The sequence below is a fragment of the Capricornis sumatraensis genome, chromosome 8 (assembly GCF_032405125.1).
Source record: "Capricornis sumatraensis isolate serow.1 chromosome 8, serow.2, whole genome shotgun sequence".
Taxonomy (NCBI): Eukaryota; Metazoa; Chordata; class Mammalia; order Artiodactyla; family Bovidae; genus Capricornis; species Capricornis sumatraensis.
In genome coordinates, this window is record NC_091076.1 from 92,534,933 (window position 1) to 92,552,104 (window position 17,172).

Sequence of the window (17,172 nt, forward strand, 5' to 3'; positions counted from 1 at the left end):
TTAAAGTAGATACAGCAATATACAAAAAAAAAAAAAAAAAACCCACAACATAATAATATAAATTTTTACACTATTAAGTAAGTATACATTGGAATTTGAATGCAGTGGCCAGGAGAGCATCTCACAAACCACCCTGTGGGTAGGTTAGGCATCCTTGGGAATCCCTTGGCTGGACAGGGGGCTGGCAGAGAGAATGCAGGCAGGTCCTGGAGGATGGGGTTCTTTAAGGGAGGGTCTCAGCTCCTCTCAGGCCTTTTGCTAATATCAAGGTTAAAACCAGATACACGACCTAAGAGCCACGGGTTTTACGATTTCTGCTCCAGCAAAGCCAGGGTTCTTGCCCCAGGTCCCTCATGTTAAGCTTATTTCCATCTAGAGAGTTGGAGGAGAATCTTTCTGCATTACCTGTCAACCCGTTTGTCTTGGAGAGAAGGTCTTATCCCCTTCAAAAATTGGCGAATTTGGTTGTAACGCATAGCATCCCTAGAAACTCTGGTCAACTGAGACAAGGTGGCTGTAGCTGACCCAATCTAGCCGTGCTTCTTGGTCTGAGAGGCCCTGTATCAGAGACCATCCCACATGCTACCTGTGTTCTGAGATGCACAGTACATGTAGTTGCTCTGCCTAATTGCGGGGCCCCTACGGGGAGGAGACAGTCACCAGTGCTGGGGGAGGGGGGAGTGTACATTCCCTCACACAACTGACGGACCCCGAGCTTATCACTAAGCCTTTGCCCCTGGCTTGACAGACTGAAGAAGTGATTAGGTGCAGCAGGAAATCTCCAAGAAACTGGGATAAGAACCATATTCCCTGAGCTCAACTAGACCCTTGCCTGGGGGTCTGTAGTCTGACTCACATTCAACCTGTAAGTGTCTCCCTCTTATCCGAAAAGGTCCCAAGACCAGGTGCGTAAAGCAAACAGGATTAGGGATCTTTAGACACTGGAAGGAGCCACCCAGTAGAGGGGCTCAGGTCAATGGGAAAAGGAAGAATTGTCCCATCCCTTCTAAGACACCCCCCACACCTGGCAACAGGAGAAGCCCAGGGAGAAAGAGAGATCAGGTTGTAAGTGCCCCTCTGCCCAGCCTTACCTACAAACAGGCCAACATGCTAAAGGGGAAAATAAAAACTTTATTTAAAAAAAAAAGTCTAAAATATTTAGGGTCTCCTTCAACCTTCCTATTTCAAACCAAAGGCATCTTCAGAAGATATCTTTTAAGGGTTGGATCTAAAATTCATGTCAGGGATTATATAAATTATCAGCCTGAAGAAAGCTGAATATCTGAAGCACCAAGGAGGAAATTAACTTTCTTAAATACAGAGGAAGCTATGCCAAAACAGTCAGTGTCTTTTGCCCTTAAAAAAAAATTACTTAAGATTAAAAAGAAACCTAGGGGCTTTGAAAGTCCTAGCATCTATCTGGACGTTAGCAAGGTTGAAAGTGTGGTGCCGGGAGGATACAGCGACAGGCAGCCCGTGGCATCAGCTTATAGAATAGGCAGAAGGATGCAGCTGGCACCAGGAGGCACTTGACTCACAACGACAACAAGCTGCTGAGAAAGGGGGCCGGGGGCGGGGGAGGAGGACAAAAAAAGATGTTTCCTCTTTCTCCCTCTCACCGCCCCTTCCACATCCCCTGATCACAGTCAAGGAGTGCGTATTCTTATTTGCATGTAGATAAAAGGATATCACCCACATTCATTCATTTCTCTATTTTTAAAAAGTGCCCAGATTGCTGACAGATAGCTAAAGTGAGAGATGAAAAAAAAAAAAAAAAAATCTGGAACCGCAAAGCTGGGAGCTGAGTTGATCTGGGCTTGGGCTGTGTAAGGGCTGGTGGGACATGGGTTGGCGCATCCGTCATCTCTCTGCAGCCTCTGTCCTCGGCTCCTCACATGGGGGAGGTAGCGCACTCCGAGGTCAGCTCCATGTCGAACGTGAGGGACTCTGGCAGAGGGGGACACACACAGGGAGAGCCGGTTCAATCGCCTGGGCCCCACAGCAGGCAGGGCACACAGCCCTAGCTTTCTGGGGCATGGGGCTCAGACCACCACTGCCGTCCAGTCTCCTGCCCCTGCCCCTCAGTCATCAAGAAGGGGTAGAGAATCCACATTCTCTCTCCTTCCTACGGGGTCTTGCCTTCTGAAAGGGCACCCACCCCTCTCGGCTGTCGCAGAGCTCCAGACTCAGTTCCCTGTGCCCATACAGCAGTTGCCCCCTTGCTATCTACTTTACACGTGGTAAAGGATGTATGGCAATGCCACTCTCTCAGTTCGTCCCACTCTCCCCTTCCCCCGCTGTGTCCAAAGTCTGTTCTGTATGTCCGCCCTGCAAATAGGTTCATCAGTACTGTTTTTCTAGATTGCGTGTATATGAAATTATATTCATGTTAATATACAAAACTTGTTTTTCTCTGACTTTCTTCACTCTGTATAACAGGCTCTAGATTTATCTACCTCACTAGAATTGACTCAGATGCATTCTTTTTTATGGGTGAGTCCAGTGCATACACACATATATGTATGTACTTGTGTACAAACCACAACTTCTTTATCTATCCAAATGCTTATGGACATCTAGGGTTGCTTCCATGTCCTGGCTATTGTAAATAGTGCTGCTACAAACACTGGGGTACAAGTGTCTTTTTAAATTATGGTTTTCTCAGGGTATATGCGGGAAGGCAATGGCAACCCACTCCAGTGTTCTTGCCTGGAGAATCCCAGGGACGGTGGAGCCTGGTGGGCTGCTGTCTATGGGGTCCCACAGAGTCAGACACGACTAAAGCCACTTAGCAACAGCAGCAGCAGCAGGGTATGTGTCCAGCAGGGGGACTGCTGGGTCATATAGTAGTTGTATCTGCATACTTTTAATGTTTTAATCATAATAGACATAGTTTATTTTTTTTTTAATATTATGGGAGCCAACTGGCTTACAGGATCTTAGTTCCCTGACCAAGGGTCGAACCCAGGCTCCCTGCACTGGAAGCTCAAAGTCCTAACCCCTGGACCATCAGGGATGTCGTACATTCCTATTTTACTGATACACAGAAATCCTACTATTTTGGATTTGTTGGGCTAAAGAAAATACATTTGTAAAATTAACCTCACCTGTTCCTTTTCACTGCTTTTTAACCTGGCTCCTAGAAAATTTACACTGGCACGAGGTGTGTATTTCTATAGGCAAGTGCTGCTTGAGAACTCCTTCTGCCCATCTGGGTGCCCCTCGGTTGTTTCTGTACCCGGGAGCATCAGCTCAGGGGGACGGTCCAGCAACCAGATACTCACCAAACTGCCCTCCTGCTGAGGGTTCAGCAGCTTCACCATTATTTCCAAACTGCATCAATGAATCTAAAGTGCGGGGGGACATCGGCAGGTCAATGGTATTGCTGCAGGTCGTTCTGTAGGAAAGGGGGGGCAGCAGGAGGGGGAAGGGTCGGGTTGACAAGACACAATGGAGGAAAAAAAAAGAACAAAACACACACACACAAGCCATCAAACTCTGGTCTCCAACAGAAAAAAAATAAAAGCTCAAGCTTTTTAAACACACGAGGTCACTGTGAGTTTAAATGAGTACCGAACATCCTCAGAGGGCTCCAACCCTGCTTCACGAGAGGCCTCTCACCCAGTGTCCGTCCCCAGGGATAACTGAGGACATTAGAGATGGAGGCAAAATCGGGGAGGGAAGCCACTTACGGTGTCACACAGATGAACTTGGTCTTCAGGTATGGGGCAGCACCTGGGGAGAAGAAAACTCTGCCTTAGCGACTGTGACTCTGGGTCCCGGACAGGGGGAAGCTGGCTGCCTCCCCAGGGCCGATGTGAAACTCACTCAATCCCTGAGCAGAGACAGTCTGAAGGAACCTCCATCTCCCACTGGGCTGCCCTCCCCTTCACTATAGACTCATGTTCCAGCGCTTGCAGCTGGAAGCTCAGTTCTTTCCCTAAAGCTTTTCAGCAGACTCACTCGAGCTCAGATGAGTGCCAGCCTGGTGTTCATTCTTCCCCTAGATGAGGGTGAAGAGTTTCACTGCTTGTATGTGGACTGAGGATTGTAGCCTAGCCTGGTTGTATCTCCTGGATGAGTTCCCCGCAGGCAGGACTGAGCCCACCCAGTCGGGCACCTCGTCCTGCTCAAACACCAAAGTCATGGGGTCTTTATGAAAACACAGAAGTGGCTAATGCAGTTCCAAAGCTGAGGGTGACACCTTCTGTTCCCATTAGCACTGATCTGCCTGTTACATCTTTCAGTGAGGGTATTAGTAACCCCCATTAGATAGCTACATCACAGAGAAGAGCCTCTCCGTGGGGAGAATGTCTCCGGTGTAGTGGAACTGCCTTTGGACTGAGGAGGCTAGGGCCTCATTACATCTTCAAAACACGCTTCCAGTGCAGTGAGTTTGGGTTCCATCCCTAATCGGGCAACTAAAATCCCAAATACAGTGTGGGGTGGCCCCCAAAAGTTAATTTAAAAAATTTTTTAAATCAACTATATTTACAAGATAATGAGAGGGAGGAGGAGGATGGAGGGGCCATCTTTGTCATTTGTGATTCTTCTTCTATAGTTAGAAACATGAAGATTTAAGAATTTTAACTGCTAAATGCTTATACCAAGAGGTCAAGGGGCCCCAGAGACACTGGCATGGAATTTGGGGGATTCAGGTGAACAGATCGCTTAGGAAGGGTGGGGTGGGCCAGGAAAAACACGGCTGGAAAGCTTGGGGCTTGCAGAGAAACTGAGGGATCAGAAAGAATGATGACAATCTGAGAAAGGGCACTGCCATCGGAGTTTATTTGGGGCCAAGAAATAGATTAACTCAGTACAGAATCCAAAGAACCCTACTAAGGCAGGGTTCTGCTATCTTATAAATCCATCTGGGCCCAGGCTTGAGGGGAGCTGACTCCAGCTGACTCCCAGACACAAAAGGGTTTTAATTCTCCCAAGTGATCAGTGTTGCTGAGAAAAACAGCTCTGAGATGCCACAGTAGAAGCAAAGGAGAATGAAGATTAAAAGTTGATTTATAGCTCTGTGCAAAGTTGTAAATGTACTTCATCTAATTTGTAAGATAAGAGATCTGTCATTTCTACAGAGGAATCTTTCCCTCAAGCCATGAGGAAATAATGTGAGCTTCTAAGAAAGGAGGAGGGAAGAGTCCTGGGAAGATAAGCCATCTCCTCGAGACAATAAAACCTTCAGGATGGGAACAGAGAGGAAACGGTCAGCTGCTCCACTCTGGAGGAACCCACAGGTCGCCCACCGGCCTCCCCCACACCCCCTGACGCCATCACCAGGCTCCTGCTGCCCCAGGAGACAGACAAAGCTCTTGAGTAATTAGTTCTATCTCATGACTGGCATCTTGCCCCTGAGGAAACACTGAGTCCCCAGGCAGGAAAAGGTCTGGCCTCCTGCTCACACAGGAGCCGTGAGGGAGGGTGCAGCCTCACACCAGGAACTTGGACCTTGAAGGCGAAATGAGTCGAAGGCCCAGCACTTGGACCTAATTGCCTTCCGCAGAAGGAACAGGGCAGTGTGACGGGGGCTGATAAACAGATCTCCCAACCGAAGCACAACATGGAAAGAGAGATAAGTAGCAGACAGGAAATGAGAGTTATGCTCGCTCAGAGTGTGACCAAGACTCAACCCAGAACAAAGGAGAAAGGAAAGTCAGTTGCCAGTGAGCCCCAACTCCCTCTTCCAAGTCTCGATCTGCTCGCCCCCAGAAGTCCCTCACAGGGAATTACTGTGAAAAGACTGTGAAGGGAGCTGGTGGGTTTGTGTGGGGGAACTATTTGTTCAAAACACAGGTTTTTTCCCAAAGCTGTTAGGGTAGGGAGGCTAACTCAAAGAATCGGTTTAAACCCTTGCTGGCTCTATGATTAAGGAAAGTTCAGTAAAAACAAAGGATGGCAAATTCCAGTCTCCTTCTCAGGATCTGGCCAGAGAACCATGAGTCTGAGCCCAAACACCCATGGGAACAGGCTAGAAGGCTCCAGCCTCCATGCTGGTGATGGCACCAGAAAGCGAGGGTTTAGTATGAAAAAAATGTATGTGTAACTTACATAAGCACATGGGCTCGAGTACACTAAAAAAACATCTGAGTTTCAGTAGCTGCACATTCAAAGCACCAAGCCTAGGCCCCTCCCACCAGTTACCGTCTTCCCCTTCAGCCTCCTCTCTCCTGAGAATCTCTCTTAAACCAGGTTCCAGCGTGGCTAACACTCATTTCCTCCAGAAAGCCTTTCTTCATCCCACTTGGGCTGCTTACATTGTTCAGTGATGGGGAAAGGAAGCACTCTAGACTGAAGTCTGAGTCGCAAATCTTCCAGCATATGCTTTGCAAGAAGTGCTGTGCTGGCTGGGCATCCTGTTTCTAGAGAATTCCGCCCTCGGTTTCTCTTCGTAGTGTCTTCGGTATGTCTGGGTATGTGTGAGCTGTTTTCCCCTTTAGACCGGTGCCTCCAGTGGGGCAGAGCCTGGTGACTGATTCCTCTCCTCTCTCTAACCCCATCAGCTGCCCCTAAAGGCACTCACTATAAAGTTCTTTCCCAGAAAGAGGAATAAAGATCACCAGACTAGGCTTTCCTGGTGGCTCAGTGGTAAAGAATCTGCCTGCCAACGCAGGAGACACAGGTTTGATCCCTGGTCCAGGAAAACTCCATATGCCTCAGAGTAACTAAGCCTGTATGCCACAACCATTGAGCGTGTGGCTCTAGAGCCTGGGAACTGCAACTACCGAGCCCACCTGCCGCAGCCACTGAATCCTGTGTGCCTAGAGCCCATGCTCTGCAACAAGAGAAGCCACCGCAACGAGAAGCCCACGCACTGCACGCAGAGAGTAGCCCCCGCTTGCCCCAACGACAGACAAGCCCATACAGCAGTGAAGACCCAGCACAGCCAAAAATAAAAATAAAGAAAGAAAAACTACAAAAAGAAAATTCCCTAAAAAGAAAGAAAAAAAAAAGATCACCAGGTTCTTCAGGCATTTACCTACCTGTCCCCCAAGGATCCTACTCTTTCCCACTTCTCCCCAGAACCAAGTGGCTGTTGTGGAAAATCAACAACTACCTGGGTCAGCTTCGGGATGCTCCTGGCTCTCCGGCCGACAGTACTTTCCGAATGCCTCCTCCTTTGGAATGTCAGGGTAGAGATAGACCAGCGGAGACACCAGGATATTGGTGGCATCCATGATCTTATAGCCCATGATGATTTCAGCAAATGACATGTTGTTCAGCTGCTGCTTGGTGTAAGGTTCCACTGACTGGATCTGGGTCTTGCCTGTCATGGGATATGGGAAGAGAAGACTCAGGTGATCTTAGAGAAGACTGCCTGATTGATTTTCCCTTGAGGGGGAAAGGCTTATACCAACCTAGTGTTCGAGACCCTGAATATTCTGCCCAGTCGTCTGCGCTGTGGAAATGTTCAGCTGGCTTCGGGAGAAGCTATTCAGCTGGGTCACAAGTAACATACTTGAATAATTACTTTCATAAGATATATGAACAGAGTGGTTAAGAAAGGAGATGAAGAATACAATTTAAATTGCAAATTTCAAAAAAAATTACCAATTTCTAGACAAATATTAGCCCCCTGATGGAAGCCTCTTGAAGAAAGTGAAAGAGGAGAGTGAAAAAGTTGGCTTAAAGCTCAACATTCAGAAAACTAAGATCATGGCATCTGGTCCCATCACTTCATGGCAAATAGATGGGGCAACAGTGGAAACAGTGTCAGACTTTATTTTGGGGGGCTCCAAAATCACTGCAGATGGCGATTGCAGCCATGAAATTAAAAGACGCTTACTCCTTGGAAGGAAAGTTATGACCAACCTAGATAGCATATTCGAAAGCAGAGATATTACTTTGCCAACAAGGGTCCGTCTAGTCAAAGCTATGGTTTTTCCAGTGGTCATGTATGGATGTGAGAGTTGGACTGTGAAGAAAGCTGAGCGCCGAAGAATTGATGCTTTTGAACTGTGGTGTTGGAGAAGACTCTTGAGAGTCCCTTGGACTGCAAGGAGATTCAACCAGTCCATTCTGAAGGAGATCAGTCCTGGGTGTTCTTTGGAAGGAATGATGCTAAAGCTGAAACTCCAGTACTTTGGCCACCTCATGCGAAGAGTTGACTCATTGGAAAAGACTCTGATGCTGGGAGGGATTGGGGGCAGGAGGAGGAGGAGGGGATGACAGAGGATGAGATGGCTGGATGGCCTCACCGATTCGATGGACATGAATTTGAGTGAACTCCGGGAGTTGGTGATGGACAGGGAGGCCTGGTGTGCTGCAATTCATGGGGTTGCAAAGAGTCAGACACGACTGAGCGACTGAACTGAACTGATTAGCCCCTTGCGGGGAGCAAAATAAAACTGGCAAACCAATCCTCCAGCTGGAAGAATTTAGAGAAGCCAAGTCTTCCCATCTCATAAAAATGATCACCGGGTACCTTCCAAGTCTGAGGCAGGGGAGTGCGAGGCCATCCCCGCCCACAAGGGGGCAGCAGGTGCCTGAAACTAGCAGCAGCCAAGGCCAGCCACAGCCGTGCTGGCCACCAGTTGGGGTGGGGAATCGCTAAGCTTACCGCTGATGTCCTTCTCCACCCAGGTGAAGGTGACTCCTCCTTCTTTGCTGCTTTCACTGAATCTCAGCAGGAAGGTGCCTGGGGGCTTAGTGCTCAAGATGGCCCGTTCCCTCTCCTTGCTGATGAAGCCCATTATATACCTGGAGACAGAGAAGAGCAACAGCAAGGCTGGGGCTGAGGGGCCTCTGGTATGCAGCCAGCCTGCTGGGAGAGGAGGGGACTTGCCACCCCTGTGTGTTCTGTCAGACACAAGAGTTCCAACCTACCCTTCGTTCCAAAGGGCCAGGATGTACTTTTTCACCAGGTCAATGATGTTGTCCAGCCAGACCCAGAAGGAGAAGCCCTTGCCAGCCATGTTTTCCTGGAGAAAAGAGTAATGGGAAAGCTCAGTTCCCCACCTCCCTGGGCTCTTCCTTTAAGGGGGTGAGGTGCAAACAAAATCCTCAAGCCCATCTACCCTGAGGCAGGTCCTCTTGGCCGCCAGACCAAGAGTCTGGGGCCTTCAGGCCCACTGCCCTCCACAACATCCCCACAGCTAAGTGTCCCTGCCCCCTCCTCCTCCTATGAGGCAGCCTCATGGATGGAGTTCACACGGTGGCTTACTTTGCAAAATTTAGCCCATGTGATCTGACACCCTGAATAGTTCACACCAGGTCCTGAAATGAAAAAAAAAAAAAAAAAAAAAGTCATAGGATTTGCAGTTTTAAATCCAGATCTTTCTTCAAACAGCACACACACACAACTGTCCCACAACATGCCCTGAAACTTGCTCTTCATGTATTTGAATGTTGCCACTGTTGCGTGCATACATATGCACCCCTCCCCACACACCCAATCCCACCGTTTGATGCCCCCTAAGTTGTTGTTCAGCAGAGGTGGTGGGTGATGTATCAAGTCCTTGCTGCCCTTTCTAGCCTCGTGTGGCAGTCTGGGGATCAGCAGAACACACTAAGACGCTGACAGCTTGAGTTACAGGGTCACGTTTAGTCATGCATGTTCAGGCGCTCAGTCATGTCTGTCTGTAGCCCTACCAGGTTCCTTTCCATGGGATTTCCCAGGCAAGAATACTGGAGTGGGTTATCATTTCCTCCTCCAAGGGATCTTCCCGACCCAAGGGTCAAATCCAAGTCTCCTGCATTGGCAGGTGGATTCTTTACCACTGAGGCACCTGGGGAGCCCATGTTTAGTGGCAGCGCAGGACAAAGCATAGATGGCACGTAAAACATTCTAAGACTTTTTTTCTTCCAGGAAAAAAAATAAAAACAAGCTACATTTTCTTGAAGAAACAGACAGGGATGCCAAGCCTTTAGCTCTAACATACATTTAAAATACCTTCCTAAGGCTGGACAAAGCACCCAGGGAGACAGCCACCAACAGAAAAGAAATCTGCCTCCCGTCTCGTAAAAGTGATCACCCGCCGCAAACCTCCGCCGCGTCCTGACTCCAGGGCCTGCTGGAGCACACGTACTCTGCCCAGCGCCTTGCTCAGTCAACTCTCCTCAATGAACAGCCCCACGGGCCAGATTCCTTTTGCAAGGAGAGCAAAGGGAGGAGAGGTCAAGGGCTGACCTAAGAGCTTCTCCGCCAGCGTCGTCAACTGCTCGATGCTCAGCCCGCGCTTGGTGGTAGAGGAGAACTGCCAGCTCAGCACCTCGGCCACTTGATCCCACGTTCCGATCGGGGGTTTGGTGAAAAAGTTCACGTTCTATTGGAAATGACACATTCGCTCTTTTAGATGAGAGGGTGGCGCCTGCTGGGCGGCAGCCCCGAGGCACCAAGGAGCCTCCGGAGAACCCGGGCCCCCGACTCACCTTGGGGTTGTTGGTCAGCATGTTGTACCATAGGATGGATGCCCAGGCGTTGGGCATCTGACAGATGTTGGAGATCACCACCACTGGCAATGAGTGCGTCTGTGGAGGGAGCGGGCAATGATTTGGGGAGGCAGAGGGCCCTTGAGGCTCCAGAAACCTCTTCACCCGCATCTCGCAGGGTTCGGAATAAAAGGAGAGGTCGTGGAGTACACTTGCTGCCAGCCCTCAGGAAGCTGTGGGGCCCGGTCAGCTCGACACCCAGCGTGGAGAGTAGGCTGAACTCAGGGGCTGTCTGAGTATCACCAGGAATTTACAAAGCTGACTCCTCACAGTGGACTCACAGTCCACAGACTCCCCATTTATAAAACTTGGAAGGAATTCACGAATTGAAGCTGTGAAAAGAGTGCAAGTTGCCCAGTAGTGTCCAACTCTGCGACTCCATGGCCTATACAGTCCATGGAGTTCTCCAGGCCAGGATACTGGATTGGGTAGCCTTTCCCTTCTCCAGGGGATCTTCCCAACCCAGGGGAGTCGAACCCAAGTCTCCCGCATTGCTGTATTGAAGCTGTATCTGCCCATTTAATAGAGAGGTCTCAGGAATTGAAGACTAGGGTTCTTGCTTTTTCAGGTGTATCTTTAATTTAAAGATCAAGAAAGTTGGGGAAAGAACAGGTAAACGCCACGATTGTTTGAAAGACTGTTTTGCCCAAACTGTATAAAGTTGGCTGTAATCAATTCCTAAATACAAGTTTTTACATCAAGTTTGCTGGAACCTGAGTAGACACGTATCTTCTAAGCACTCAGGCAAGATACTAACGAATTCTTAGAGAAAAAGAAGCAAATGTAAACACAGTGCTGAGTAAAGAGTCATCATTCCACCTTCTGGAGTGAAAACCCTGACTAGAAGCCTCATCCTGAACCATCCTGCAGGCAGTTCTACCAGTTCTGTGCAGAACTCACCTCCAGGTCGATCTTGAGGCCTTGGTGATACACCTCAGTCTCAAAGGTGATCAGGTGCAGCTCCTCGGTCACAATCAGGGAGGCCTACAAGAATGAGAAGGATGCCCTTCCTCAGAGAGGATGGCATTGAGTCCTGGCAGCCTTCACTACACCATCCTGAGGCGCAATCCGCCAGGTGGCCATGGATACAACTGAAGCACATGGTCTTACCAACTCTCCGACTCGCCAGTGCTCTCATCTACAACCTGATCTCTTACCGGCTTTATGATGATACTATGGAGATCCGACTGCTCATGGATAAAATGGGAACAGCATAATGACACAAGAGTGAACACCCCCAGTTTAAGGCAGAGACCATCACCACGGAGGTTCTCTCAGTGCCCTTCCCAACTCCACCCATCCCTGAGCCTCCTACCTCAGAAGTGCCTGCTATTTTGTCTTTTGAGTTTGTCATTTCCTAGCCCTTCTTTATGGTTTTCTTGCATTTATATCTCTAAACAATGTATGTGTTGTTTAATTTGGGGGGGCGGGGAGGGTTGTGAATCTCATACATATGGAAGTATACCCTGTGTCTTCTTTTGTGACTTGCTTTTCACACCTATGTAATTGTGTACACCTGCAATTTATCCGTTTTCATAGCTGTATAGTATTCCATCACCTGCCTATACCACAGATCACTGATCCACTCTAGTGCTGTTGACATATGGGTTGCATTTAGGGCTTACAGTTAGGCTGTTGGGACATGAAATGCATGTCTCCTGGCACCAGCAAAGATTTCTCTACTGTTAAATCCTGAGAGTGGCACTGCTGGTATATAGGGTATGTTCATTTTCATAATGCCCAACTGTTCTTCAAAGTGATTGTAACAATCAATACACCAGCAACATAGCGACTATTTTGAATGAGAATTGTCAGTGAATTATTAGAAATTCCAATTTATATTTTAAAATGTTCTTTCTCTCATTACAAAAGAAATACACATGGTAGACATTCCTCTGGAATTTTGTAATGCAGACATGAATGGCCAAAAAACAGTGAATTTTTAAACAATTATACTAGTATACTACTCAAATTACTTTGCATTTTTTTTCTCAATAAATATGCCACAACCTCACTCTTCAACTGCTGTCAAGTCTTATAGATTCAGTTTGTTTTTTTAAAAGGACCGCTACATTCTAGAGAAGAGGGTAAGAATGGCTCAGGAGACAAAAAGAATAGGGTGTCACAATTATATAAAAAAAGATTTAAAACCAGTGCTTGGTCACATTTACTTTCTCTTTTTTTAAGTTTATTCTTTTGGGGGGGGGCCATATAGTTCATGGAATCTTAATTTCCCAACCAAGAATTGAACCCAGGCCCATGGCAGTGAAGGCCCCGAGTCTTAACTACTGAATCACCAAGGAATTCCCTTAAGTTTATTCTTAACACTAAGAATCCAAGAATCTGAGTCAATGGGAGACAGAGAAGAAACAAGGCGGGTAAAGAACAAGAGAGTTTGCTGTTTCTCTTTTGGTAAAATGTTTAACTTGGATGTGTTGAAACCCATCCCACCTCAGTGACCAAAAGAGATCATCAAAAGCTGAGACAAGCCGTGTCAGTGCACAGAAGTTGGAAGGGGAATTTGGAAAGTCCCAGGCAAGGCGGAAGGCTCCTTTTCTACCAAATGGGTGTGGGCAAGGGACTTTACTCTCCTTAAAGATGAGCTAACTCTCTGGACAATCAAGGAAATGCACTGAGCCAGAACTCCTCCAAGGCATGTGTGACTACTCATGCGCTGGCTGGCAGTGACTGCAGCTGAAACAGCAGGTAGGCGTCTCTACTTCTGGGCAGTCAGGAGGCTCTTTTTCTTTTCTTTTTATAAAAAGTTTCAATCTTTCGGCTGCAAGGCATGTGAGATCTTAGTTTCCTGACCAGGGATCAAACCCACACCCCCTGCATTGGAAGCGTGGAGTCTTAACCACCAGGGAAGTTCCTATGGAGGCTCTTTTTCTCTCCCGCTCAGCTACCATCTCTGACAAAACTTACGTCACAATTGGCTCGGCCCCCATTACCGCATCTCTGCTCTCTCAGGGTCTATAAGAAAAGCAAAGAGCATCCTCCGTCAGGTAAGGCTCTCCCCAAGCCCCGCCCCCTGCCAGAGGCCCTGAAGAAAGGGAGCCCAGGCTTTTTCTCCCATGTACCAAGTGCTTGAACTCCGCTGAGAGGCTGCCATTGTTAGACTCTTCCATGTTCATCACTTTCGTGTTTGTGCCCAGAATGTTAAATTTCCGGGACCTGAATCACAGGAGGAAAAGACCAACCACATATGTGACCGAATGGCCAGGGACAAAGTTAGATTATACAGAACAGCAGGAAGCCTGTATGCTGAACTTACCCTCTGAGAGCTGCAACATCCCCGGAGTCTCTGTTAAGAACATAAACCAGCATTAATAAAACAGGCCCTGAGTCTCTCTGAAAGTCCACTTTGAACACCTATCATTTACTCAGATGGAAAAACTGCTGTTCTCCTGGGGATTTCTGTCGAGGACTCAATTACATGGTGTATGTGAAATCTAACATCCCTGTACATGCTCAAATAGAAGACACAGCTGGTTCCCCACCCAAGCTCTACTCCCCTCTTCCTAACAGAACCTTGACTCCATCAAGTATCTTTCCCATCCCCACTTCCAGGGGATCCTGCTCACTAAGCCCACAGAACTGAGCATGTGCACAGTGTTGGTCCAGGAGTGAGGCCAGGACCCACACTGTCTCAATCAGACAGGGAAGGAATTGTCCCTCAGGCTAGATTTACATTCTGTAGCTTCAGCTGCACATCAGCAAGGAGACACGTGGCCTTTACTACAAGCAACCATGCTGCAACCCAGAGGGAACCCTAGAATGCCTGTATGGTGGCAGAGAAGAGAGACGGAAAGTTCTGGATCCTTGGTGACAGGAATTGAGTCACTGATCTCACCACCTGGAACTTGTTCTAACTTTGCATTTCCAGTTATACTGGGTTGCAAATTTCCTTATTACTGAAGCCACACTGGGGTTTCTGTAAAGGTCTACTGTTACCTGCAACTCAGAGTATCCCATCAATATAGCCGGAAATATTCTTCCCAGCGTGTTCCTTGTCTTTTAACTATGTTTTTGAGTATTTCATTTTTTACATAGCCACCATTTCTGTGTTTTCTTTTTAATATTATTTTAGTACTGTTTTAGAAGTCCTTCTCCATTGCTATATAGCCACATATGCTTTTAGAATTAATACTATCTACTACTTGTTAGATAGTGCATTCCATGGGAGTTTATAGATTAAAATGGATCAACTTTTAAACCATTTAGAAGATATCTTTCCATACATTACATTTTATGTCTTTCTGGGGCCACTTGGCTTGTGGGACTTTAGTGGCCCAACCAGGGATTGAACCTGGGGCCTCAGCAGTAAAAGCCTGGAGTCTTAACCACTAGACCACGAGGGAACCTCCCATATATCACATTTTAGAACTTAAATCAAGCCCCCGTTATCAGAGTTTTCCCTCATGTGTAGCCTATCTTTATTTATTTTATATTCTTTATTTGTATTACAGCTTTGATGTATAATTGATGAATAATAAACTGTACATGTAAAATGCACAAGCTGATGAGGTCTGATAGATGTGACACCAGCCCAATCAAGGGACTGAATGTATTCAGCAATCCCTCATCCCCAAGTTTCCCACCTCCCTTATGCAACCCATTCCCCAGGCCCTCACTCCACCCATCCCTGTCTCCAGACAACCAATGATCTGCTTCCGGTCATGACAGATTTACTTACATTTCTAGAATTTTATTTAATTACTCTTTTTTCTCGGTTTGGCTTCTCCCTCTGGGTATATTTATTTTGAGATTTATCTGCGTATTACATATTTTGATATTCTATTTCTTTTTGTTGGTGAGTAGTATTTCCCTTGCATGGATATACCACAAACTCATGGACACCCATCTATCAGTGAAGACTCCTGTACCACCCTTTGTGTGGACATACACTTTCAGTTCTCTTGGATGAACACCTAGGAGTGGAGTGGTTGGGCTGTAGGATAGGGGCAAGTTTAACTTTTCAGGAAACTGCCAAACTGTTCTCCAAAAGTGGTTGCCATTCTACCGCCATTACATGACACATTTGCTTATTCATTTAAAAAATCTTAATTAATTAACTTATTTACTTATTTATTGCCTGTGCTGGGTCTTTGTTGCTGTGCTCAGGCTTTCCGTAGTTGCGGTGAGCAGGGGCTGCTCTCGAGTTGTAGCTCACAGGCTTAGTTGCCCCTCAGCATGTGGAATCTTCCCAGACCAGGGATCAAACCTGTGTCCCCTGCACTGGAAGGCAGATTCTTAACCCCTGGACCACCAGGGAAGTCCTTGCCTATGCTTTTAAGATACATCTAGAATTTATTCTGATGGTCAGTTTTCTTTAGTGAGAAGGTGATTTTTTATGCTAATTCATGGTTAAAGTCATTAATTTTTGCTTATTCATTTATGAAACCTACCACCTTCCTCAAGTCCCTGGCTGCATAACTACTTTCTAGTTCATTCTCATGGAATTTCCAGATGAATAATTATATCACCTACATTTTCTCTTTCCTAATGTCTTCAGAGGGTAAGTGCATTTTAATTTTTTAAAAGGTACTGTCAAGTTTGGAAGAGGATTCCATTATGTGGTAAAGTGTGGAACAACAACTAAAATCAATTTTCCCATATATTCTCAATTTTACATAATATGCACAAGTTACATTTATAAGTAAAAAAACAAAGAAAGAGGGACTTGAGGTCACAGTGGCAATCACAACTCAAATCGCTACCGCCAGCTTCGTGGTTTTGTTCAGGCACGTAAATGACAATGCACAGCAAGGCTTTTGAAAACTTGAAAAAAAAAAACACGAAGATCTCTGAATATAGATAAAGCCTCTAAGTTCACATGATGTCTATCAAAGTTCTCGTTTCTCTGTCCCTCATTTGAAGAAAAGGAAGGAAAAAAAGGAGCTAAGATAAAGAGTACTTACTTGTCAATGCACACTTTAATTTTAAGTTGATAATTTAGCTCAGGGAATTTAACCAGCAATCTATGTCAAAAAAAAAAAAAAAAGAGGAAAAAAGTTTCAGAGCAAAGGAAAAAAAATCCAGTTTTAAAAAACAGCCACTAGGTTCCCCCAGCAACTTCTAGTTGAATCTAAAATTCATAACTCTTCAATTCTAAAGAGATGAGTCATAATCCCAAATTTTTCTTCCTGCCAGTGCTTCCTTTCATTTTAAGTCAAGCATCACCCCCTTCAGGCCAAAAGGGACTGAAAAAAAAAAAAAGCCTAAGAACTAAGAACTTGGACAAAGTTGTGAGAGACACACAAAAGGATAATGGAAGCCATATCATGAAAAACATTACAGGAATCCATGCTCTGAAATCGGTATTCGTTCTATGAGACCGGAAACCCAACAGCGTACTACCTTTCTGAGGAGGGAAATTTCACTGCAGAAGGGCAAACCCCAGCTTACCTGTTCTGACTTGAATGTGAAAGTAATGCTCTACCTGCAGGTCCCCCACCCACCGGCCCTGTGACCTCTTTCTGTCTATTATCACTAAGCTTTACTCTTCCCCTTCAAATGCTCAGGAAAAAGCAGGCTCAAAGAACAGAAGATAACTGGCATTATTCTGCTCCTTTCGCATGGTAGATGGAGATGCTATGACCTAAGACATTAGGCCTGGAATCAGGAATACAGTGCAACCGAATCATAGGAATATATCCAGGTAACCTCAGAGAGATTCCTGTTCTTTAGTGTTTGACAGGACAATCAAAGAGCAAGTTGATATTACACCAAAAA

At 46.5% G+C, this 17,172-nt stretch overlaps 1 protein-coding gene across 4 annotated transcripts in view; it reads right to left on the minus strand.

Annotated features, from left to right (window-relative positions):
- STAT3 (signal transducer and activator of transcription 3) overlaps positions 1-17,172 on the minus strand; it is a 74,383-nt gene continuing 57,211 nt past the window's right edge. The window contains exons 11-24 of one of the 4 annotated variants that reach the window (XM_068976312.1): positions 16,359-16,418; positions 13,712-13,741; positions 13,518-13,611; positions 13,363-13,410; positions 11,338-11,421; positions 10,378-10,476; positions 10,136-10,271; positions 9,170-9,222; positions 8,833-8,927; positions 8,567-8,706; positions 7,064-7,273; positions 3,693-3,735; positions 3,285-3,347; positions 1-1,947 (exon numbers count right to left, since the gene is read on the minus strand). In XM_068976312.1, the coding sequence (XP_068832413.1) occupies positions 3,323-3,347; positions 3,693-3,735; positions 7,064-7,273; positions 8,567-8,706; positions 8,833-8,927; positions 9,170-9,222; positions 10,136-10,271; positions 10,378-10,476; positions 11,338-11,421; positions 13,363-13,410; positions 13,518-13,611; positions 13,712-13,741; positions 16,359-16,418 (1,117 nt within the window). In that variant the 3' untranslated portion in view covers positions 1-1,947; positions 3,285-3,322. Of the gene's footprint in view, positions 1,948-3,284; positions 3,398-3,692; positions 3,736-7,060; positions 7,274-8,566; positions 8,707-8,832; positions 8,928-9,169; positions 9,223-10,135; positions 10,272-10,377; positions 10,477-11,337; positions 11,422-13,362; positions 13,411-13,517; positions 13,612-13,711; positions 13,742-16,358; positions 16,419-17,172 lie in introns of all 4 variants that reach the window. The other 3 variants (XM_068976310.1, XM_068976311.1, XM_068976309.1) reach the window with 3 other exon arrangements.